The sequence below is a fragment of the Monodelphis domestica genome, chromosome 6 (assembly GCF_027887165.1).
Source record: "Monodelphis domestica isolate mMonDom1 chromosome 6, mMonDom1.pri, whole genome shotgun sequence".
NCBI lineage: Eukaryota > Metazoa > Chordata > Mammalia > Didelphimorphia > Didelphidae > Monodelphis > Monodelphis domestica.
This window is the reverse complement of record NC_077232.1, coordinates 65,672,993-65,699,431: the sequence shown is the minus strand read 5'-3', so window position 1 is coordinate 65,699,431 and position 26,439 is coordinate 65,672,993. Positions and strand designations below refer to the sequence as shown.

General features: G+C 40.9%; 1 protein-coding gene across 1 annotated transcript in view; it reads right to left on the bottom strand.

Annotated features, from left to right (window-relative positions):
* Window positions 1–5,238: 5,238 nt before the first annotated feature.
* INSC (INSC spindle orientation adaptor protein) overlaps window positions 5,239–26,439 on the bottom strand; it is a 172,361-nt gene continuing 151,160 nt past the window's right edge. Inside the window, exons 10-13 of the mRNA XM_007497036.3 lie at window positions 19,608–19,674; window positions 13,420–13,575; window positions 12,065–12,141; window positions 5,239–5,793 (exon numbers count right to left, since the gene is read on the bottom strand). Coding sequence (XP_007497098.2) covers window positions 5,665–5,793; window positions 12,065–12,141; window positions 13,420–13,575; window positions 19,608–19,674 — 429 coding nt within the window. The 3' untranslated portion in view covers window positions 5,239–5,664. The remainder of the gene's footprint in view (window positions 5,794–12,064; window positions 12,142–13,419; window positions 13,576–19,607; window positions 19,675–26,439) is intronic.

Genomic DNA, 26,439 nt, shown 5'->3' with positions numbered 1-26,439 from the left:
AGCTTCATTAACCTCCCATTTGGAGGATGTCACTTCACCTCCTACTTTGAATTCTGCTTTAGAAGTCGTCACATGGCTTAGAAATAATTGGCTAATTGTCTCCTGCTAAATGTATATCTTTTTGAATCATGGTATAACAGGAGAGAAAAAGAAAAACAGAGACAGAGAGAGACAGAGATGGAGAGAATAGAAAGAGGAGTGAGAGAAGAAAGAAGAAGAAAGAGGAAAGAAGAAAAAGGAGAGATAAAAGAGGAAAGACAGAAGGACGAGGAGAGAAAGAGGAGAGAGAAAAGAGAACAGAACAGAAAGAGAGAGGGGGGAGGGAGGAAGAGGGGGTAAAAAAGTGAAAAAGGGATGAAAGGAGAGAGAAAGAGAAAGAGACAGACAGACAGACAGAGAGGGAGGGAGGGAGGGAGAGAGAGAGAGAGAGAGAGAGAGAGAGAGAGAGAGAGAGAGAGAGAGAGAAGAGAGAGAGAATTTATTTACATACTAAAAGTTCAGCCCCAAACCAGAGTCATCATAAACTCAGACAGCCTTTAGTAAGAAATTTGTACAAGAACCTCTCCCAATCCCACTTATTTCTAGTGCCTTCATTCTATTGATTATTTCACATTTATCCTGTATATAACTCATTTGTACATAATTTTTAGCATGTTGATTCCTCCATTAGATTTTTCTTCAAGGGATGGACTTCTGCCCTTTTTTGTATCCCCAGCATTTAGGATAGTTTCTGGCATATAACACATGCTTAATACATGTTTATTGACAGACTACTTACCATGTTGAATGATCATGGTTCCAGAACCAACTTCCTACTCTTGGGTAATCCTTGGGAGATTATCATCAATGTAACAAACATTTTGTAGGGCCCTGGAATTCCTGGGTGATCTCTTATCTCAGCCTCAATAGCCATCATTGCATTCTGAACTCCAGGCTGAATCCCCAGCCTCAGCATTTAGTTATGCCTTTGCCCATCAGTCTTAGATGCCTTGCTAAAGGTCAAATGGTCCCTAGATTGCCTGCCTAGGACATGAGGGATTGAAAAATTAAGACAACAAGAAAACTTGGGTTCAAATTCTGCCTAATTATGTGACCCAGAAGTCATCTAACTTCTTCATGTCTCATTTTCTTCTCATCTTTAAAATCAAGAGGTTAGACTAGATGGCTATAAAGATTTGGGTTCTCAGGCTAGAATTTAGGTTCTCTCAAGGCTTTTACGTTCTAAATCTACAATTCTAGATTAGAATTATTTGGCCTCAAATGTTACAAAACTTGAGAATCATAAATGCTATACTTAAACATAACTATGATACTCAGTGGATATATGAAAGAGAAGTTATAGTAGACAGAGGGCTGGTGATGGAATCAGCAGACACCTGAGTTAAAATCTTGCATTTAGCATCAGTTGTGTGACCACCTATAAGTCATTTAAAGTCCCCTGAGCCTTGCTTTCCCCACCTGTAAAATGGGAATAATAATGTCTATAGCATTTGCTTCACAGGGCTGTTATGAGGATCAAATGAGTCCATGGGTGCAGGGGGCTTTACAGAACTTAAAGCATCACTTAAGTATCAGCTATCAACGTTAGAATGTCAAGCCATCCTTGGCCTCGTGGGTCAGATAGGCACAGGGAAGTCAGGGGTAGGGTTGAAATGTTTTATCCCCAGGCTCCAAGGAGTTTCCTGGGTAGAGCCTGGGTCAATGATGCTCTCTCTCAAACTTGTGGTGGGAACAGCCAGGAGGCACTTCCAACAGGTAGTCAGAGATTATCTGCTGCCCCTTCATCTGGACAGCTCAGACTTCAGACCTGCTTCAGATAGCATCCTAGTTACCTTGGATTTAAAGAGCCCTCATTGGATCTCATATTAGGCCACCTCCCTAGTCTATACCCTCCGGCAAGTACCCATCACCTCCTATGTGGAGCAGCCAGATGGTACCATAGTGCACAGAGAACTAAAGCCTGGGATTAGTTAAAATCTCAGTTCAAATCTGACCTCAGACACATATTAGTGGTGTGACCTTGGGCAAATCACTTATCCTTTCTTTGCCTCAGTTTCTTCAAGTGGTCATAATAATAGCACTCACCTTCCAGAGTTGTGGTGAAAATAAAATGAGATAATATTTGTAGTGTTTAGCACAGTGTTTAATACATAGGAGCTAATAAATACTTATTCCCTTCCTTCCTACATAAGGATGTTGCTGATTCCCTCCAGCTACTAGAGGTTCCTCTTTAGACTATCTTGAGCTTTTATTATATCTTCTTTCTTCTTATATGTATATACTGCACATGTTGTCAGAATAAGGATTCTTAACTTGGGTTCCATGAACTTTTATTTAAAAAAAAAAAGACTATTTCAATATAATTATTGGTGCTGGGTGGCAGTGTATAGAATGCATGACCTCCAGTCAAGAAGACCCAAGTTCAAGTGTGACCTCAGATATTTACTGTGTGATCTTAAGCAAGTCATTAAACCTCTGTGTCCTTCAGTTTCCTCATCTATAAAATGGAGATAATAATAGCACCAGCCCTCAGAGTTATAGTGAGGAAAATGAGGTCATATTTGTAAAGCACTTTCAAACCTTAAAGCACTGTATAAGTGATAACTAGAAACTGGTTTCCTTTTTTATCATATAAAAATTAATAAGACAATTATAATAATTAATAATCTACTTATAATAATAGCTAATACAAGTGCTTGCTCTGTGCCAGGCACTCTACAATGATGATCTCATGGATTGCATTTTATAAATTCTAAAACATAATTCTGATAAGGGATCTATAAGCTTCACCAGACTACCAAAGGGGCCCCTGGAACAAAAATGAAGTTAAGAACCCTTGTGATAGAGTGTAAACTCCTTGAGGGCAGGGGTTCTAGCCTCTCCCATGCCTTGAGCTCTCTTCTCTACCTCCAGAGGGCTGTGAAGTTTCCCTTAGAAACAAGCATGGAAGCTTTTTCATTTTGCTTCCAATTAAAACTGGAAAGTGGCAAGGACTGCTCTCCCCATGCAAAGGGTGACCTGGTAGACAGCTCTAGCCCCCAACAAACTGAAAAGTCAATAGACCTTGGGTTGGATAGCATTTACCTCCCCCTTCATGATCCATTCCCCTTTGCAGTGAACTGTTCTCACTAGAATTCAGGGACACCCAAGACACCCCATCTTCTTCTCACCAGAGTTTGGGGGGCCTCATGACACCCCATCTTCCTGGATCCCAGAAGATCCAGCGAGGATCAAAGCATTTACACTGAAGCTATTGGAGCCTCTTTGTGTCAAGGGTCTAGCTCTCCTCTCAGGTAAAGGGAAGTTTGGCCAGCAGGTGGTGCCAAAGGGCCACTTCGACAATATCCAATGATTGGCTCCAATGGAAACCTGGGATGAGAGATGATGAATTCATCTAGAGAATGAAGGTCACTGTCTGAGTGGAGTCAGGGAACGTTCAGGATCTGCGCATCCCAACCAAGGAGCACACAGTCCTAGAGTGGGGACAGCGGGCAGGAGTCAGCCCTGGGAGTCCCAGAGCTGAGAATAAAACATGAGTCGCAGGGGCTAGACGCAAGCTGGAGAGTTCTTCAGAAAGCCTTGCAAGACTTCCTGACCTGTTCAGGAAATCTGAACAAAATCTCTTGCACATTTCCTTCAGGTGTACAGAGGCCCCAAAGTCAGTTTTATTCCCATTGGGGGGGGCGCAATGAAGGTTCAGATAGACTTCCCAAGAACCCCAGAGAAAACCCGAAGGTCTAGAGTGAGGGAGATTGAGGCATTCAATGGATTGAGAGATCTAGAACCCATGAATCCTACCTACTAACCAAGAGGCAGCCCAAAAAAAGTAAATATTTGCAAAAGGAAATTCTTCATCTAAATGAATGCATTTCTTATGGTGGGATTTTAGTCATCATTGGGGGGATCTTTGATGCCTTTCTGGTGCTCCTGAAACTAAATCATACAACTGACTACCTATTCTACTTCCCAGAAAGTGAAAATTTAAGGAATATTTTCCTGCTCCTGGTAAAAGTTGTTTTGCAAAAGTTGAACCCTAGCCCTGGCTCATCCATTGTCATTTTTTTTAAACACTTACCTTCCATCTTAGAATAAATACTGTGTATTGGTTTCAAGGCAGAAGGTCAGTAAGGACTAGGCAATGGAGGTTAAGTGACTTGCCCAAGGTCACACAGCTAAGAAGTGTCTGAGGCCAGATCTGAATCTAGGACCTCCCATCTCTAGGTCTAGCTCTCCATCCACTGAACCACCCTGCTGCTCTCCACCCCTAACCTAGCCATGACTTTTTAATAGAATGGATCAAGGAAACTTAGGAGAGAAGAGATAACAGGAACAACCCAACTCAGAGTCTGAATGAAGAGTCAAAGATCTTCATAGACTCACAGATTGTTTTAGCTAGAAGGGACTTTAAAGAATGTCAAGTCTGAGTCCTTCAGAAAAGAGTCATGAAAAACAATGTTCAAAGGGAATTTTGTGAAATCTATTGTCCACAAAGAAGAAAAAGACTTTCTAGACCCTCTCTGCCTCTATCTCAAAGTCAATGGCTCCATTTCCAGTTGTCTTCTTCTTCATCCAGTTGTCTGCATTCAGGAGTAAGCTGGTAAATTATTAACTGGATCTCCAACACTTTTAAATTTCATCTGTGGTGACATTTTCCCCCTATGCTTCCTTAAGTCTAGGCAATGAACAAATAATAATCAAGATCTGATTCTAGCAACTGCTGATTTTTGAATTGTAAAATGCTCACCCTGAAATTTAAGTCTTCTCTTGATAGTCAGCCCAAGCTGGCTCCAACAAATCCTACATGTATCCCTCTCACCTCCATGTGTAGGCATGTTGAGATCTGATTCTCTAAAATACCTCTGGGATCATGCCTCCTTCTCATTCCTAAATATTAGCCCCAAGGAAAAAGAGATTTCTGTGCTGGCTTCAGGCAGCATTCAGAGCCCTCCCCCTCCCCATATTTCTCAGCGAATCCTGTCTGAGGTGTTTATCCATATATCTATTACCTGGGAAGGGTACTCATACACCCAAAGACTAAAGGGCCTCAAATATACTAAGGGTATGAGGGTGCAAGACTTTAGTCCCAAAGAAGTGAAACTGGAGCCTCTCCCACATAATATTATCAGAAAATCCAAGTTCCAAATTTCCTTAATTCCATTGGGGAGAAGAAAGGAATGCACACACACACACACACACACACACACACACACACACACACACACACACACACACACACACTGCTCTGTGTTTTTCTTTAATTTAAACAATGGCTGAGATTTTTTAAGTACAATAAACTACAGAACTATAAGAAATACTTGAGATCTACAGTATAAAAAATGTGGCAAGATTACATGTTTAAGTATCATGATTGAAAAATAAAGTGAAATCATCCACTATCATGTCAAACCTATTGATCATTCAACATCTTCAACCAAAAAGTAATAGAAGTTTAAAAAAATACTGCAGAGGTCCAAGGTGGGTATCCAGTTATGTTTTCTCTAGATTTAACCCACCTTCCTCCTAGTCAAATAATAAGTTAGTATAAATAGTAAGCTGGGAGCTATAGCAGTGTGTGTGTGTGTGTGTGTGTGTTTGGAGGCTCCAAGAGTCTGACGGGCTGGTAGGGTGGCTGGTTGGCGCCTGTCCTTTATTTCTGTCCTCTTCTCACACAAAGCTCTCTTCCATGTTTGCACAGAGGAGAAAGGAGTCCACCAGTCGAGGCTTGACAAGTTGTTGGAAATCTGTGTCCTGGAGGCCTTCTGGGCAGACCGCTGCCAGGGTACGTAAGGCAGCCTTACCCAAAAAAAAGGAAAAAATAAATTCAAAATTGATGAGATAGACATAGGGTCAGAATCAACAAACTGTCCTTTCTGATGGATTATTTCTCATAAATGCCACCAGCACCCCAGACTCCTGGGGTATCCCAGCTAGAAGAGACTCTGGATTTAATTCATTTCATTTCAACAAGTATTTATTGTACACCAACTGTGTTCACATAGCTAATAAATGTTTGAGGTGATATGATCCTGAGCAAGTCACTTCCCCTTGGTGGCCTTAGTTTCCTCATCTGTAAAATTTTGAACTGAAGAAGGAAATGGCAAACCACTCCAGTCTCTTTACCAAGAAAACCCCAAATGGATACACAGAGTCAGATACAACTGAAAATGACTAAACAACAACAAAAAATATATAATCATTCCAATCGGGCAGTGGGGAGGAGATTGGGAAAGACCTTGAGGAGAAGGAATCTGAATTGTGCTTTGGAGGAAGCTAGAGATTCTAGGAAGGACAGGGGAGAAGAAAGAACCTCCCAGGTAGGGGAGGGACAGCAAGTGCTAAGGCATGGAGATTAGAGACAGAATGTCATGTATAGGGAACAGCAAACAAGCCAGTCTGGCTACGATGTAATGTGTACTGAGGGGAGCTTCAAAAAGCTAAATCGGAACTAGATTTTGAAGGGCTTTAAATGTCAGGCACTTGTGACTGTATTCATTCTAGCCATAAAGAGGGACTGAAGTTTCTTGAGCAGGGGAGTGATGGTCAACCATGGCACTGGGCAGAGAACACCAGCCTCTTAGTCACTTAGGAGTTCTGGTTCGTTTGCTCCTCTAAAAATGGGAATGATAATACTTTTGTCTTTGTAGCTCCAGCACTTAGTACAGAACTTGATTGATTGATTACTTTCATTGATTGATTATTTGCAAAACCAACCCCACAGAACTATTTCAAGGAAACTAACCTTAAAAGACTCCATAACAGGAGCTCTCCTCCATGGCTTGGTTGAATTCACACCCATCCTTTAAAGCCCAAATACAAAGTGCCTCCTCCAGGATGCAGTCCTTGGTTCCTACAGATAATTGGGACCTCGGGCCAAACATTGTATTGACTTTTGAACCTTACTCTTAAAGACTCTCTGTGTGTTACAGCCACAAGTGTGCTCTTTTCCTAAGCACTGTGGATATTGTCCAGGCTCGCTCAGTGTGCTAAACCAAGGAGACAGTTGCTAAATATTTAATGATGGCGATGCAATGTCTTCTGTGAAGGGAACTGAGACAGGAGGAAGGGGGCCAAAATGGTCACTGGGGAGAGAAGCTGGAAAAGTTCCAGAAAATAAACCAGGTCCTTGGGGCAGTAGAAACAGGTCAAGGCAGTTCCCCAACTCAGTCTGTGTCAGGAGATGGCCCTAGTGGAAGTGCACTCCAACAAAATAGGTTCACTGGATCACAAAGAAGCAAAGTACTTTTTATCGCTAGATCCTCACAAGGACCCCATAAGGAGTCTGAAAGGTAGCCTGGCATAAGGAGAAAGCCCTGAACATGAAGCCAGAAGACCTCAGTCTGCATCCCAGTGCTGCCACGTGTGTGGTGGAAGCCAATTTCCTTTATATCACTGAGCCTCAGTTTACTCATCTGGAAAAGGGGATAATTACCTTCTCTTGGCATACCATCACCCCTCATATGTATTCTAATCCCACATAGAAAATATTAATTATATTTATATATTATTTATTATATTATTAATACAATATATACTATTACTCATTAAGATATTAATTATTAATTTATTATATAACTAATACTATATTTTAATTATATAATTAATAATATATAAAATTAAGCACCCTCATGCCCAAAGAGAAGAACTGTGCAAGGTAAGAGGTGATAAGGTAGGCAAAGTGCTCCAGAGGATACAAGAGTGCCTCCCAGCCATAGAGGATGGCCTGAATGAATGAACGCAAAGAAGTAGGAAAAGAAGGACAAGACTGAAGAAAATCCAATGGTCCAGTTTGGCTAAAAGGTTGACTATGGAGAAGGGGATAAGTAGGTAATTAATTATAATAAAACTTTAAGGTTTAGAAAATGCCTTTTGCTCTGTCATTTGATCTTTACAAAAACCTTTAAGGTTTATTATTATCATTCTCATTTTATGAAGAAGTTGAGGCTGAGGAAGGTTAAGCAGTTTGCCCAAGGTCACTTAGCTAGTAAGTGATAATAGTAATATGAGGCTGGATTTGAATTCAAGACTTCCTAACTCCAAGTCCAATAGTCTATCTACCATGCTATCTAACTGCCCTAATTTTGGATTGAAGCCAGATTGAAGAAGGTCCCCCATATTCCTATGATATAATTTAACTCCATACTTACACTGTCAAAGGACCATATATTGGAGCTAGAAGAAACTTTAAAGATCATTAAATCTAACTCTTTTATTTTACAGATGAGGAAATGAGCAAAGAGATGTCTAGTGATTTGCCCAAGGTCACCCAACTATGGAATATCTGAAATAGGGGTTGAACCCAGATCTTATAAGTTTAATGCTTGGGGCAGCTAGGTGGCATGGTAGATAGAGCACCAGGATGAGAGCCATCAGGAGAACCTGGGTTCAAATTTGAATTAAGACCCTTCCTAGCTGTTTGACCCTGGGAAAGTCATTTAACCTCATTTGCCTAGTCCTTGCCTTTCTCTCATAGAATTATCACTAATACAGAAAGTAAGGGTTAAGAAAAAGTTTAATGCTCTATCCACTATAGGATGGAGAAAAAGTGGTGCCCCTAAAGGTAGAGTTAAATGATAGAACCAATAGCCAGGTTTGTTTTAAGTGGGAGAAATGTCCTTCTTCTCCCCCCTCCAATACCCAAAACCCCGTATCCCTGAAGAGTGCTAGCAAAGAGGGAAGCTGAATCCTTCAGACAAAAGGATGGATCTGTTACTAAAGCCCTGTTGAAGGGAAACACATATTGGTGGGGCGGGGGACAAGTAGCCAAGCTCTGGGGATACAGAAGAGGGCTGGAGGGCCAGAGTTTTCAACTCAAGTTGGTGGAGAGAGCACCCCCCAACCCAACCTCAAACCTAGCCCCAAAGCTAGCTGAAAACCTGTCTCCTCCCTTACTGCCATCCCCAACTACTTGGCATTCGAGATATTTTCTCTTCTGACGTCTGAGGAGCTAAAAAGATGTCACTGATGGCTCTGATTCTCAGGCTGAAAATACCAAGGTATCGAGCTGGACCATCAGCTACCCAGGGCAGTCTTCATTAAGAAAAATCAATCTGCTCTGCCCAAGGTGACATTACTCAGCCTGGCTAAGGGAGATGATATTTGAAATCTCTGAAGATAAATCTCAGAAAAGGGAAAACAAAGGACAGTTTGGCAATCAAGACAGAGCCCCTGGCTTAGGCAAGACAGGGTTAAGCCTGTTCCCACCCTGGTTTCTAGCTGTGTCTTACTAGTGGTGAGGTCTGATGCCTTCCTCTGATCAGACCACACACCACTGGCTCATCATTTGAGCAACACTCACTCACTCAGCACCCCCAAGCCTCTGTTCTCAGTCCTGAGGGGGGCAAGGAGTTGATGGTGAGCCCATTTTCAAACATTGAAATGGCCTGTAGAAATTTGGTAGGAGATGGCTCCAAAGGTAGCTTAGAACCAAATTGTGGAAGACCCAAAATGCCAGGTGAAGTGTTTTGTATTTTATCCTGGAGATAAAATGGAGGAGTCACAGGGGAATGGCGTGGCCAAAGCTGTGGATTTTAGTGGTGTTGGGCCTCAGATAAGTCATTTATTAACCTTTCAGGGCCTCAATTCTATCATCTATAAAAATGAAGGGACCAACTTGATAAACTCTGTGGCTCCTTCTAGCTCTGAATTTCTTTGATCCAGAGTACTATATTCACTTCTGAGTGCCATATTTTAAGGACAATGGAGCCTGACTAAAGACTCCAACAGCCAAACTGCTGAAGGAGCAAAACACCATCCCATGGGAGGATGTTTTGTCATTGAAAATAATGGCAATTTTTGCCTGGAGAATAGAAGACTTGAGTGCTGTGGATATGACAATGTCAAGGTGTAAAGATTAAAATTTAGGGGAGACTGAAGAAACTGAGGCAGGTAGAAATTAGTTTCTCTCTGCAAGGAGTATTATATTTTTAGAGGTTTATTAAAGGTTAAAGATTAAAGAAAATACAGAATAAGAAAAAAACACGTGCCTAGGCCAGAGCAAGATAACCTCACATCATGGAAGAGACGCCGTCTGCTCCAAAACAGAAGTCCAAAAAGCCCACAAAAACCTTTGCAATCAGGTTAAATCCCTTCTCGATCTAGGCCCACCTGAGAATTCAGTGAGATTACAAAGCATTTTGGGAAAGTGGAGCAAGGGCTTGTGGGGATTGAAGTCCAGAGTTCGAGTCTATTTTTACAAAGGTAAGTGATGAACTATCATATGGAAAAAGGATTCGTATTCTATTTGCCACCTTAGGTAATTATTGGTGTATGTTTCATAGTTGGAGATTTCAGTTCAATGGAGAAAAACCCTTCAAACAATAAGAACTATTCAGAAATACAATTGGGAATGGATGTGTTCTATATCCCTGGAGCCCTGTAAATAGAGTCCAGAAGGGGATTTCTGTTCAGAAAATGGGCAAGGTTAGAGATTCTCTGAAACCTTGAGATTCTCCTGTTCTGTAGAGTAGGTATGATCAAAACCTTTCCTCAGGACTATAATGATCTGGGCATAGAGTCACCTCAGGTCAAAGACAGAAAGGTCCTATATACACCAAAATATTCACAGCAACACTCTTCATAGTAGCAAAGGTTTAGAAACAAAGTCAACGTTCACTGACTAGGGAAGGACTGAACAAATTGTGATAGAGAGAGGTAATGAAACATTTGTTTCATAATTAAAATTCACAAAATGAAATCGTATGAATTTAAATATTAATAACATAATAGTACTGTATGAAATTGTAACTGTGAAGAACTCAAAGAAGTACAGGAAGACTTGTAGAAGCTGATGTAGAATGAAGCAAACAGAACCAAGAAAACAACATGCACAATGATTCCAACATCACAAACCTGAAACTGAATGCTGATTGATAACAATGACCAAGATTGGCTTTGGAGAAAAGTGAGAAATGTATTTCCCTCCCTTCTTTGTGGAGGTGGAAGAGTATTGGAATGGAATATCATCTATTGTACCAGATTCAGATCATTTTTGAGCTGAGTTTTACTTATCTATTCTTTATCTTGTTTTTGTTTTTTTACTCTTTGTTATAAGGCATGACCTTCTGGGTAAGTAGAGATGATGGGGAAGAAACTAAATATTTGAAAATGAAGGTGATTTAAAAACTCATATTAAAATTTTTGTCTAAAAGGAACATGAGTCTGGCAGCTTAAATAGACTGGGTTAGAAGAGGCAAGATGCTCAACTCCTCTTCAGTGGAACAGCTCTCATCTTTTCTCATACTGGTTTCAGGTATCTCCTCCTAGAAGTGCTTTGCCTGGTGGAGTAATTGAGTAAGAGACCCTGAAAAGAAGAGGCCCCAGAACACATGGGGATCATGTCTCTAAAAGGCGAATAACTCTTCCCCCCAAGAGCAAGGAACTCTGGGGCTCTCACAACCCAGGAGCAGCTGGCTAGAAGGCTCTAGCACCCAATATAAAGGAAGTTTTTTCAGGACCTTCTTCTGGACCTCAGTGAGCATGGATCAAATTGCTAAAATGTCCAGAATCTCAGGAAGTCAGAACTAGAAAGAACCATAAAAAGCAATCAGATTAAGCCTCTCATTTTAAAAGTGAGAAAACAAAACCAGGGAAGGGATATAACATTGTCTAACATCAGAACTGGAACTAATATTAGTTGATATTTACACAGAGCTTTAAGACTTTCAAGGTATTTTATGAACATTGTCTCATGTGATCTTCACAACAACCCTATGAGGTAGCTGTTAATGTCATCTTCTTTTTTACAGATAAGGAAACTGAGGCTGAGGATAAGTCAAGTTATATACCCAGAGTCATGGAGGCAGTGTGTGAGGTACAATTTGAATTCAGGTCTTCACAATTCCCTATCCTTGGGATTTCTGTGCTAGATTTCAGATAGTCTGAGTCCCAGCTTGAAAGCCTTTCTGTAACCAGGAGGTTCATAAGATTAGAAGGAAATATAAAGATCATCCAATTTAACTCTTGAGTTTTATAAGTAGGGGATACTGAGAGAGGGTAAGGGACTTGCCCCAAGGTTCAACCTCTGAGTTAGGGGTAGAGGACAAGGATCTGTCGGCTGGAAACTCACCAGACATGCCACAAGCACAGAGTCACTATTGTTCCTCTCAGCTGGGACCCAGCAAAGCTCAGTGAGACGAGGCATACCTATAATCACAAGACAATCGTGAAACCCAAAGGGAGGTCCCAAGTCCACTGTCCCCCCCAGTTCCTCTTGGTCTGTTCTCCCACTAATGTCTCTGGAGCTCCTCCAGAAGGAGCCATGCTCCCCGAGGAGCTCTGGGGACTGGGAAAGTGATCTGGTGAATTAGAAGGACAAGAAATAAATAGTAGTGGCCAACCCCACTCCCCTTAAGGCATAATTCTACCCCCCTACCCTTTCTGGAAACCTCAAACCAGTTGCACATACAATTGTGGGTCCATAGAGTATCAAAGATGGAAGGGACCTTAGAAATTATCTAATCTATGGAGTTCTTCATATGGGTTAAAGAACTTATTTGTTTTTAATATTTTGATAGCCACATTTGCCATTTAATTTATTTTATTTTCTGCATTGAAAAATATAATTCTGAAAAGGGATCCATAGACTTCATGAGACTGTGCCAAAGGGATCAAGACACAAAAAAAAGTTAATATTCTCCATCCAGCCCAACCCTCTTCATTTGATATTAGGAAGTCACATGACCTAGATTCATCTCCTAGCTTGGCCATTTGCCCCCAGGTGACTTCCATATCATCATTTTACTCTATAGATGTCACTTTTCTGAGCTTTCAAATGAAGGAGTTAGAATAAATGATCTGTAAGGCACAATGGAGAGTCAATAAGACCCTAGTTCAAATCTGAACTCAGACAGTAATAGATGTGTTATCTTGGGCAAGTCTTTTTATCCTTGTTTACTCGATTTCCTAATCTGTGAAATTAGTTGAAGAAGGAAATGGCAAAACATGCCAATATCTTTAGCAGGAAAACTCCAAATGGGGTCTTGAAAAGTCAGACACTACTGAAAAACAACTGAACAAGTTCCTTTACAGCTCTAAATTATTTGGTTCTATGATAGATGACAAAACAGAAATTTAGAAAGGGGAAGGGACGTTCCTAGGATCACATAATTATAAGGTACTGTTTTAGGATTAGAACCCAGGTATCCTGATTAGGGATATTAACAATAATAATAACTATTATTATAATTAATATTTATATAGCACCTACTATGAGTCTAGGCACTATGCTAAGCACTTTACAAATATTATTTAAGGAAAATTGGGAAATTATGTGACTATGAGACCACAAAGTTCCTGCTTTGAAAGGGGAAACACTAACATCTTCCTTATTTATAACCTCAAACTTTTAGAGCTTTTCAACTTTGAACCACCCACCCACAAGACTTCCAATTTACAACCCCACCAAGTAGCATCCCAACTTACACCCAAGTCGTATGGCTTCTCGGGCCACATCTGGATCCCGGCTAAGGCGAGTAAGGGTCACAGCAGCTTTCTGCTGGACTCTTTCACAGGCAGCCACCTCAGCTGGGCTCCCTGACAAGGGCTTCTCAGATAGCATCCCCATGAGGAGTTGTAGCCCTAGGATGAAAACAGGGATGGAATTGAGAGAAAGCCCAGGAGCCAACTCTTTGGTTCAAGGCAAGGAAAATGGAACCACCATTCATCCCTCTCTCACTCAAAAATTAGCCAGTTGCATCTGGTCACATCTCTTAACAAAAGGGCCATGGGTAGGGAGGACCTCGCTGAGCTGGAGTCATCTCTTTTCTAGGAGAAATGCACATCTTCTTCTTAAGTACAGTAGCAAAAGCCCTACCTGGAAGAAGGACCTGGGTTCAAATCCCACTTCTGAACACTTACTGTGTGACCTTGGGCATAATCTCCCCAGGCCTTGGTTTCTCCCTCTGTAAAATGAATGGGTTGAACCATATGGACTCTGAGGCCCCTCCAGATCTAAATCTCTGAACTATATCTTCCCTCTTACACTTGATCTTTGCTTCCATGATTCCCTCACCCAAAAACAAATCTTCTCCATCCTTTTACACTCTGGCCAAATGTCAGCTCCTCCATGAATCATTCTATGATAATCCCCTTTGCTGGCTTCCTACAACACTACATGTAATAAAACTCAAGAATTTAGAACTGTCAGGGATCTTAGAAACAACCCTCTTCTCCAATTTTTCATAGAAGGAAACCAAGGTGAAAGAGAAAAAGGAGCTTGCCTGAGGTTTACCCAAGGGTGTTCACAGTAGAGCCAGGACAAAACTCCTTTACTCCCAGTTCAGAGTTCTTTCCAAAGCCCCCATTTTCTCCTCAGATCATTCATCCTGGCACCTACTGTCTTGTGTTATAACCCATCTATTTCAGGTATGTGAGTCATGCCTTCCTAATGAGATTACTAACGCTCCTGGAGAGAAGAAACCAGGTCCCTGCCCTTCTTCCATCTTCCACAGCACGAAGCAAACCCAGAGCTCTTCCTGTTTCAGAGCTATCTGATTCAATTAAATAACCTTTGCTGGGTACCTCCCATGTCCTGTCCTCATTTGAGAGAGCACGGATGATGGAGAAGCCTTGGGCTAGGAATTAGGGAGCCCTATCACCCATTTGGATAATCTCTGAGTCAGTGCACCTAAGCAGGCACAGCTGTGCCAGGCTTGGAGGTACAGTTCAAATCCTGCCTCACACACTAACCAGCTTACGACCCTGAGCAAGTCACTTAAAACGCTCAGGGTCTGAGTTTCCTCTCCTGTTAAATTAGAAGGCTGGACTTGACTATCTCTAGATTCTCTTCCATCTCTCCATCAATGAGCCTATGATGCTGAACAATTCATGCCCTTCTCTCTGGCCCTTAAATGAGTACATTTACTCATTTCCTGAGGACTCATCCATCAGAGCTGTGAAATGAGGGAATTAGAGAAAATGATCTCTATGTTTCTCCCTGACATTCTCTGTCCCAGACATCAAAACAAGGACCCTTCCAAATTTAGGAACAGTCTCCATTGCTTATCACACATTTCCTTTGAATGGCCAAAAGGGAAAGCCTTCCCAAAAGGCTCACAGATTCCCCCAAGTCCCAGATATTTGCTAGGTATCATTAAGGACCCAACTGTTTATCTAGAGATGCACTGGAGCTCATTCCAGCTCATGAGAGTCAATGGTGCAAATTTCAGTGTGAACATCTACAAGTTGGAAATCAGTTAGCACTACAAATCAGGACTTAATTTTCTGTTTTATTGGTTGTCTACACTTAAGAAAGGGATGAGATATTAATAATGTATAATGAAATAATAAATTTAGTATATTGAATATAAGTTTTTGAGAAAACTTGTTATTAAACATGCACCAGCATACCCTTGCATGTACCTCTCATAAGTTCCCTCCTACTTAGTCTCTGGAAGAATGGCATCTATCAGAGTACAGTGGAAAGAGCAGTCAAAAGCCCTGAATTCAAATTTCACTCTGCTTACTTCCCATGTGACTTTGGGGAAGTCATTTAATTTCCTTTGTAAAATGAAGAGGTTAAACTAAATATCCTCTGAGATCTCTTACAGTTCTAAATCTAGGATCCTACTCATTACCTGTGCCTATATCAAAGTGCCTGTTTCTTGAGGTGACCCCCCACAAATTGGCATTATGCCCAGTTGCAAATGTCATCTCTCTGGGAAAGTGTGACAGGGACCATTAGTTTTCTTCTCCCCTTATCCAACTTGAAGAAACTAAAGGAAGAGCTCTCCATCACCATGGTGATGCTGGGACCCACAGTCAAGGTTAAAGTCTTTTGACTTAAAAAAAAACTTCCTAAGAACTAGAGCTATTCCAAAATAGAATGGAACTACTCCAGCAGTTATGTGGCTCAGTGGATGGAACACTGGGCTTGGAATCAGAAAGGTTCATCTTTATGAGTTTGAATCTGGCCTCAGACACTTACTAGCTATATCATTCTGGTCAAGTCACTTAGCCCTATTTATCTCAATTTCCTCATCTGTAAAATGAGCTGGAGACAAAAATGGCAAACTACTCCAGTAGCTTCACCAAGAAAACCCCAAGTGGGGTCCTGAAGAATCAGCCACGACAAAGGATTCGACAACAAAAGCCTTGATAGAGAGTGAGTGGTCTCCCAGGTATTCAAGCAGCAGCTAGATGTATTCAAGCAGAAGTATACTCATACACTGATACGCTCCTCCCTTATCCAGAGATTAATTGAGAGGAGATTTTTGGGAGTACATGCAGGGGCATAGAAGTATTCAATCAGAGGCTGACCACTCAGTGGAGATATTACAGATGGATGTCTGCTCAAGTAGGACTTAGACTATATGCCATCTAAGGTCCTTTCCTACACTGGAAGCCTGTGATCCTACTTTGGTTTGAGATGCTGTTCTAATAAGCTGTCCTCCATAATGCTCAGTCTCCTGTGGTAGGGAGGGAAAAGCAGAGGTTGCAGAAGAAAATCAGATGAGCAGGCCTGACAGGTACTAATCCCACTGCCCAGATAGTAGCAGCCCCTCTATTTCTCCAAGCTTCAATAACACAAGAATGAAAATTCTAGAATCTTAGAGTTAGAGCTAGGATAGACCTTAGAGGCCATTAATTAGGTCCAATGCTCTCATTTTATAGATGAGAAAATTAGGGGTCCCTGCCCCCCACAATTAACTTGCCCAAGAACCTATAACTAGTATCTTCCTAGGCATTTCCAATATATAACTGCCTGGAGACAGAGCCAAGATGGTGGCTTAGTAGCCGTGAAAGCTGGAAATTCTCCCAGAATTTCTCCCAAACCAACGTATAACTGCTTGTGCTCTACCATCCTCTTTATCCTTATTGTTCGAGACCTGGAACTTCAAGCTCTGATAGGTGAACTTTCACTTATCTTGCTCAAAACCAAACCATCTCCATGTCAGAATGCCCAATGCCTATCCCTCTCCTTCTAGTTCTTCTTTATATATTGACTCCCTCATTTAGACTACAAGCAATTTGAGGACAAGAAAGTGCCTTGCTTGCTTTTAGTTGTATCCCCCAGCTCTTAGCCCAGATCCTTTGTTATAATTTTTGTTTTATTTTATGCATTTTTAGCATTATCCAGAGAAAGGGGTCCAAGGGTTTCCCCAGACTGCCAAAGGAAACTCTGATTATATCAGACTGTCAAAGAATTCTTCATATCACACAAAAAAAAATAGATTAAAAACCCCTGGTCTAGTCCATCTCTTTACCATACAGATGAGGCCCATAAAATGAATTATCCAATGTCACACTAGTAGTAGGTAGTAGAGGTAGGATTTCAATCTACTTCCTCAGACTTCAAATATGGTTTCTTCTGATTACTTCACATGTCCTCCTTTCTTGCTCCTCCCAGCTCTAAAAACCCTATTTCCTGCCCATCCACAAAGATCTGAAGTTATGAGGTCCTAATGGAATGCAACAGGATGGTTATGATTCACCATTTATGGTCAAGTAGACCCTCACTCGACCGAGAGCCACAGGTTCCTAGAGCTGGAAAGGTCTACCTGGACCAGCCTTTGCTTCCAAGAAGTCAAATTACTAATCCTCAAGAGCAGAGAGTTATTTATAATATCCTCTAAGGGTCTCTTAGCAACTAAGTGGTATGGTGGATAGAATCCTAGTCTAGAATCAGGAAGAATCATCTTCCAGCATTCAGATCTGTCTTCAAACACTCACTAGCTGTGTGACCCTGGACAAGACAATTAATGTTGTTTGCCTCAGTTTTCTCATCTATAAAATGAGCTAGAAAAAGAAATGACAAACCACTCCAATATCTTTGCCAAGAAAACCCCAAACCTCTCTAAGAGCTGAACAGGACTAAACAACAATAAGAAATTCTACTCCTTCCTTCTCTCATTCATTTTTGGGGTTATCTTCCTAATGATCTCAACCTGGAGCTCTTTTTCCTGTTATGTATCCTTTATGTCCATGTTGGTAAACCTATGGCATGCATGCCAGAGTGGTCTGATCCCTCCCACCCCCCCTCTCCACATGCACCTGAGGAGATTTTTCACATCACCCACCCCTCTGTCCAGCAGCCCAATGGGAGCACTTCCTCCCTCCCCTGTCTTAGGGAAGGGGAAGGGGGAGTGGTCCTCACATGCTGTGTGAGGGTTGCAGTTTGGGCACTGGGTCTCTAAAAGGTTTACTATCACTGCCTTAGGTAGTCTGGGGAAACCTTTGGATCCTTTTTTTTATTATGTTTTTGAAATGGATAGTATAGAATGAAATACATAGAATTTAAAAAGAAATAAATTCTAGTGAAATATACTTATCAACCTTTTTTAATATTCTGATTCTCCCCAATTACATGTAAGTAAAATTTTTAATATTTGTGTTTTTTTTAATTCTGAGTTCAAAATTCTCCCTTCCATTCTCCATCACCTCCCTGCTTCCTAAGACAATAAGCAAATTAATAAATATTTTTACAAGATCAATCATGTAAACCATTTTAAAAATTTTTTACAAGTTCATAGAACCCAGGTTAAGAACTTCTGCTATCTATTGAATCCCCAAATAGAGAGTCTTGGAAGGAACCCTAAATTGATCTTCCAACCCATACTCCCCATGCATAGATACTTGCTTTAGTTGTTACAAAATTTTGCCACCAAGGAGCCTTAGCTCAAATCCAGCCTCTGTAGGAATACTTTCAGTGACAGGGAACTCATTATCTCATGAGGCAGCTCAATTTGTTAGAAAGGTCTTGGTTATATTGAGCTGAAAGGAGGCCCTTTATAATTTGAAAAATAATTGAAATCCCTCTTCTCTATGACCATCTTTCAGATACATGAAGTGATTGCTCTTCTCTTCCCTCCAGGCTAAACATCACCAGTTCTTTCAACCAATCCTTGTACATAGAATCATTTCCAGTCCTCTCTCCACCTTAATCATCCCCCTCTGCACATTGACCAGCTTCACAATATTCTAGATGTGATCTGACCTAAGCAATGAAAATGACTCAAACCATTCCAGATACCAAATTATTTGTATTTGTACTATTTTTAGAAGTTGCCCTGACTTAAGGTATCACTGAGTCCTGACTCCTCCAGACTACTCATATACCTTTCAAACCCTGGTTTGTTTTAGTCATGGGTTCTGGGATACTTCTCTGTACTCAGCCTTCCTCCCTAATAGTCAAGATTTCATAAAGTTTCCCCTATACTTCCCTAGACCAGAGGGCTAAAGCCCAGAAACCCTCAAGCCCTCACCTTCATTCTAGCCATAGTCAGTCTTAGAAAATATATACCATCTATGATTTCGATGGAATACTCCTGAGCTATGAAAAATGATAAGCAGGATGATCTCAGAAGAACCTGAAAAAACTTACATGAACTGATGCAGAGTGAAGTGGGCAGATCCAGAAGAACATAATATAGTAACAGCAATATTGTAAGATGATCAACTGTGAAGGACTTAGCTCTTCTGGGCAATACAATGATCCAGGACAATTCTGAATGTTAGTCACCCCCAGGGAAAGAACTGATGGAGTCTAAATGCAGAACCAAGCATTATTTTTCACCTTATTTTATTCATGTGTGCTTATTTGGGGTTTTTTTTTTTAGTCTTCTCACACAACATGACTAATATGAAAATGTTTTTAAAAAGAAAATACATACCATCCTCTTGTATGATGTCTGAGGCACATTGTTCCAGGACAGACATGTTTGCCAATATTGTCACAATCTGAAAGAAAAAGCATTGGCTTATAAAGAGAACCACGTAATACCCAAGTCCTTCCCATTTTGGATAAAGGAGGGATCTCTCATCTAATATATGGCTCTGTTTGCCCAGGCACTCAGCAAAAATGTTTCCTAGAGTCAACATGGAATTCCATCATCTCATAGGATTTTCATAATGATAAGTTTCCATTTATTAGGTGTCATTTATTTAGAAAGAGATATAATTAAAACAACTCTGACATATTACCTCACACCTATCAGACTGACTTAATATGACAGAAATTTGACAGCTAAGTGGAGTAGCAGGTAGAGTGCTAAGCCTGGAATAAGGAAGATTAATTTCCTGAGTTCAATTCTGGCCTTAGATATTTACTTGCTATGTGACCTTGGGGGAGTCACTTAACTCAGTTTCATCATTTTCCTCATCTATAAAATGAACTAAAGAAAAAATGACAAACCCCTCTAGAATCATTGGCAAGAAAATCACAAATGGGGTCACAAAGAATTAGACACAGCTGGAAATGACTGAATAAACAAAACAAAGCAAATGCAACGATTCTTTTGGGAGCAGGGAGAGAACAGATCACTGTTCTGGATTCTGCTTTAAAAACCAGAACTAAAGAAAAAGGGTCAAGCTTTGAAGGTGAATGATGAAAATTCTCCATTCAGCTATGTTTTTTTTTAATAAAGAGAATGTAACAACTGAGCCTAAGCAAGTGCTAATCACCAATTACCATATTTTAAATTATGATACCTAATTTGGAGCAAGAGTATAATCAATCCCCTGCAGGAAGGCAGGATCTTGAGTTAGGGAATCTAATTGTCCCGACATTATGGGATCACTGACAGTCTCCTGGGGACCCTTCAGCCTCTCAGTACTAAATGCCATGCCTTAATGCTTTGAAAGACACTCCTTCAGCAACAGAATGTCAAATGCCCAGAGTTACAAGGGACCTCTGGGGTCATCCAGCTCATTCCATGATCTACCAGGAAACCTTTAGACAGCATCCCTAACAACTAGCCATCTGTCCTCCATTTGAAAGACCTCCAGACATGGGGAACTCACTACTTATAGCAACAGTCAATCCAGTTTTGGGTAGTTCTAATTAGGAAGTTGTTTTTATTTCTCTTATGACGACCCCAAATCTGCCTCATACAAGTCCCCTTCATCATTAAAAAATAATTAAATTTAAAATTTTGATGCTGAAAATAATAAATAGCATGTATCCAGTGCTTTACATATAATATATGTAGATACTATTTTCCCCTTTTTACAGATGAAAAAACTGAAAAGTTGTGACTTACTCTGATGGTTAAATAAGTTTCTGAGGTAGGATTTGAACTCAGGTCCTCCTGATTCCAAGTCCAATGTTCTTATCTACTCTACCACCTATCTGCCTTTAGGTAGATCCTCTGTAGCCAAGCAGAACAAGTCAAATCTCTCTTCCACAAGATATATAGAGTGACCTCAAAGCCTTAGTGCAATTTGAAGTCTTAATGGATTAAATAGCCTCAGTAGCTTAAAACTGCATTGTGAGATACTTAAAGACATCTACCACATCCCCAATTCTTTCTGCTGCTGCTGCTCCTCCTACCTCTACCTGTGACTCTGACCTTGTCCCACCCAACCACCTTTTTCCACCATTTCATATTGTGCCATCGACAGCCACTTCACCTGTCTCATCAAAACACCTGCAGGTATTAGGTTTTCATCCAAACCAGCTTCGCTTGTGATTAGAGCTTTAGGTATTTTGAACTATTTACAACCTAGTAGGGAAGGAACAAGAGATACCCAGAAAATACCAAGCCATCACCTCTAGTACACAATGACGATTACCAAGGTCCAGCTAAATTACCATTCATTTGGATCTCACTGGACTGTCAAAAGTAACAGTGACTCATTTCCACCAGCCTGCTCACTGCACACAAGCCCTCTACTGTGGATGTGTGATGAGGGTCTTTCCATGAATCAAAGTCCTCTATCATACAAACCAAATGAGTGAACAATAGATAGTGAGGATTCTTTCAAAAATGGAAACTTCATTTGCAGTTTCATGTTTTTTAGGTGGTGACTGTTATCGGCATTGGAGGCACCCACTGTAGAATTTTGTCAGATTGCATTAGATTCTGTTAATGAAAATCATTTCCCTTTTGCGAAGACCATGTCATGTGGTTTTCTCAAGCCCAGATGGAGAATTCAGTTCATCACGAACTGAATAACTTTCCATTCTTTTGTTGCTTTGATTTTGGTTATCAAGTGCCTAGTATTCTTCTGCCTTGGGTACTTGTTCTGCAGCTTGCAAATGGGACATTAGTAATACAACATCCTAGCCCCATCCCTGAGACAGCTTTAACTTTCCATTGTGCACTGGGACAGGCAAAACAGAAGTGATAGACTGGAAGCAAAGATGAGGAAAGAAATACTGGAAGAGGGAAGTTGCCACAGCCCATTGCCAATAATGGATGCAAACTGAGACTCATACCCCTGAGAGCAGGAATTAAATCCTTACTGATTAATCAAGTTAATTGATCCCAAGAGGCAAAGATCAACCCATCTCTGTGTTCCATTGTCAAACCCTCAACAACCTATCCTACTGACCCATCAGCACTTAGAATTCATTTATTCACCTGGCCCTTGAGGGATTCAGAATAACAAATGTAGGTGGAGAGTGGTGGAAAATGGAGCAATCAGATGGGGTGGAAAATGTCCCAGCAAACAATTCCTGGCAGTCCAGAACTTTACTGGACCCTGATTTTAATCATGTCCTCCTTTGGTCTGATGTGTGGAATATTGAGTGAAATAGAGAAATCCCTGAATTGATTGTCTAGACTAGAGCTGTAGATTCTAGTTATAGTTTTGCTATTAACTTATTCCATGACCTAGGCAAGTCACTTACCCTGCAGGGGCTTCAGTTTTCTTTCCTGCACAAATAGATAGTTGGACTAACAAGACTTCTGAATACCCTTCGGGATCTTATGGTCTATGGCTTCTATGATCCATTAAGTTTAGAAGTGGCAGGGACAGAACTGGAAACTGAAGGTATGCCCATCAATAGGAGAATGACTGAAATTATGGTATATGACTGTAACGGAGGAATACGAGAAATGATGAGAAGAATGATTTAAGAAAAACCTGGAAAGACCTACATGAACTGATGCAAAGTGAAGTGAGCAGAACCAAGAAAACATTGTACACAGTAACAGCAAGATTATGTGATGAACGTTTATGAATGAATTGGTTATTCCAAGATAATCCTCAAGATAATCCTCAAGGAACACCATCTGCCTCCAAAGAAAGAGCTGATGGAGTCTGAATGCAGACTGAGACATAATATATTTCACTTTATTTCTTCACTTTTGTTTGTTCTAGTTCTCTTTCTCACAAAATGAATAACTATGGAAAGATGTTTTATAATATTACACATGTAAAATCTATATCAGATTGCTTGCCATCTCAGGAAGAAGGGAGGAGGGAAAAGAGGCAAGGAAGGGGGAATTTTGTTTAAACTTAAAAAACAGAAGTTAAAATTTTTTATATAATTGAAGAAAAATAAATATTGTTAGAATTGGCAGGGAACATCATTTGACAGTGGAAGAAACTGAGGTCCAGAGGGTTTAAAACAATTTGCCTGAGGTTTTATCAATAGTATGCAGCAAAGCTGGGATTTAATATTCTTCCAAATCCAGTATCTCACCACACCCTACCACTGACCCTGAACAAATATTCCCTATACCTCACAGGCATTAGATCTAACTAAACATGAGTGCTGGGTTTGGTTGCTGATTATTCTCTTTGCCCTTGACCACCTAAGATCCAGATACCTTTTAGTCTGTCATCCTTGCTTGCCCTGACACCCTCTTTCAGTGACAGCCCCATTCATTCATGTAACCAGTGCCACCAACAATCTCCTATAGCCATGAATAGAAGCTCCATAGAAGCAAGAAGTTGAGCATCAGCATGGTAAGTTTAGTCAGCCAAGAACACTGACCCTGAAATTGTTCTGACATGCATTTACTGGCATAAGTGATTGTTATCAGATTTCCTGGTAATTAAGCACCCTGTGGCAAATAGCTTTCATCAGAATGACTCTGAGGAGGCCAAAGCAATTGTTTGAGCTTTTCTCTTCTTTCTTTGTGAGTTCTTCCAGATCTAGAATCAGCATCAAAGGTCTTCAACATCAGGACATGATGATTAAGCTTCATTGTCACCAACAGCATTGCTACTGATAGCTTATATTTATATCATACTTTAAAGTTTGCAAAAGTATTTCATATCTGTAATCTTATTTGATGCTTGCAACAGTCCTGGAAGCTGAATACTATTTTCTCCCATTTTACAGATAAGGAAACTGAGGCAACCAGCAGTTAGATGACTTGTCCAAGACAATAAGTGTTTGAATCAAGGTTAAAACTAGGGCTTCCTGGATCTGAGTGCAATGCTCTATTCACCATACCGCCTACCTGCCACCTTTTGGATTGGGATCCTGTGACCTGGCTTCTAATCCAGATTCTGCCACTAACTCATTATGGGTGTTTGGTTAGAGTAGGGCAGGAATTCCTTGAGACAATCTCTAGTTTAAAACACACTGAGAGAGAGCAAGAGAGAGAGAGAGAGAGAGAGAGAGAGAGAGAGAGAGAGAGAGAGAGAGAGAGAGAGAGAGAGAGAGAGCTAGTCATCATATGGCTGAACCCCACTAGGGTACAACAGGGACAGGAAGATATCTTCAGAGCATCTCTACAGACTGAAGGCTGGGAAGGTCCTCCCAGCCCTCAGTTCAATGTCAAGGCAATAAGTATAATAAGTACAGCATAGTATTTAGGGAGAATAAAAACCTACCTATTCTCCCTCTGCTCCTTTCCACTGGAATGAAGGAAAAAAAAACACCTCAGAGAAAGAAGTACCAAAATGGCAGGCCTCTGAAAGAAACTGAGGAAGCTAGTGAAGTTTACCCCCAAGTACCCAATGTTCATTCATTCCCCAAGGAAAAGAAGCAAAGGATCATTGGGCAGGGGATGCTGGGTCCATAGCTACAAGGTTGAACTAGCTGATCTCCCCAATTCCTTTCAGTTCTGACATCCTATGATTCTGACGCAACCTTGCATCCTCTCTGTCATACTGAAGCACTCAAGGGAAATGGCTCCATCTGCTATGGTTCTGGGGCAGGAAAGGACATTAATGAAGACTGATGTGAGGAAGTAAGAGAGCAATCCCTGTGTAGAAAAGCTCTTTGAGAAGAATGGGTTTGAATGAAGACAAGGAATCATCACAGGGTACTTACATCACATCATTCTAATATCCCTTATTTATATTGGGCTCTTATTGCCAAAATGCCTTCCTCAGTGCCTGAGTAGAAAAGAGGTAGTATTAATATCATTTTTGCAAGGGAGGAAACTGAGTCTCAGAGATGTTAAATGTCTTTTCCAAGTTCACAGATCATGTAAGCTTCATAGCAGGGATTCAGCACAACTGTCCTTTCACTCTAGCACTGAAGAAAGAAAAAATAAAGAAGGCAAATGCAGAGCCCAGCGCAAATGGTTCAAAAGATAACTGACACAGGGGCCCCAGAGGGTGAACCTTTCAGTCTGTCTTTGAGCTAGGATTATTGTGGGGTCTGGAATACCAGCAAGAAGAAAGCCTGCCTTCCATACACACACACACACACACACACACACACACACACACACACACACACACGCACGCACACCCCATGCTCAGATACCAAGGAATAAAATATTTAAGGAGCTCTAAGAGTGGTAGATGAGGATAAAAACGAAGTAATTTGGGGGTAATGGAAAGAATCTGAACTTGGAGTCAAAAGACTTGAAGCCAAAAACTAGTCCCACCTCCATCAAGTACTATCTGTGTGACCTTGGACAAGTCAATTTGCTTTGTCATACTTCAGATTTCTCTGCAAAATAGACCTGAAACCCTCAGAGGGTTGTTATAAGAACCAAAGGAGAAAATGGAAATGAAATGAAAAGAAGAGAACAATACGGGAAGAGCTTTGAAAATTGAAAACCTCTGTCTAGAAGATGAAAGGGATTAGTATTGCAGCACATACTTCTTGTTCTGTTCCCATAGCAACCCAGAGACTATGTTATCATTAGGACCCTGAGATGCCCTGCCACCCCCACCCCCGCTCCAACAGAAGCAACAGGAAAATGCCAAGTTTCTGATTCTGTGGATGTACAACTGCTACTAGGAGAGGCTTTGGGAACCAATTCTGGGTATAAATGCCTGAACAGCCTTAGCATGGCCAAGACAGGATCATAGAATTGCAGAATCTTAGAGGTGGAAGTGGCCTCAGAGACATCTGGTCTGACCCCAACATAAAGAGAAATTCCCTCTACAATAATCCTAGCATGTGTTAATCCAGCCCCTGCTCAGAACTCATTCCTCCCCTGGTAGCCCCTCACCCTTCTGAACATCCCTAGCTGTTGCACAATTTATTTTCCTGACATGGAGTTGAAATCCATTTTCTTTCGATTCTTCACACACACACACACACACACACACACACACACACACACACACACACACACGTGCGCGCGTGTGCGCACTCACTCCTATTTCTGTCTTCAGGGGCCAAGTAGAATAAGCCCAATGTTTATGATTTTGTGAACCTACTCAAGCCCATTTTCCTCTTGAGGCCTCAATAAAAAAAGGAAGTTGAATTAAATGACCTTTTAGGTCCCTTCCAACTCAAAATACTATGGGATGAAACATCTGTTTTTGTGGGGGAGGGGGATAGGTGAAAGGAAACTATGT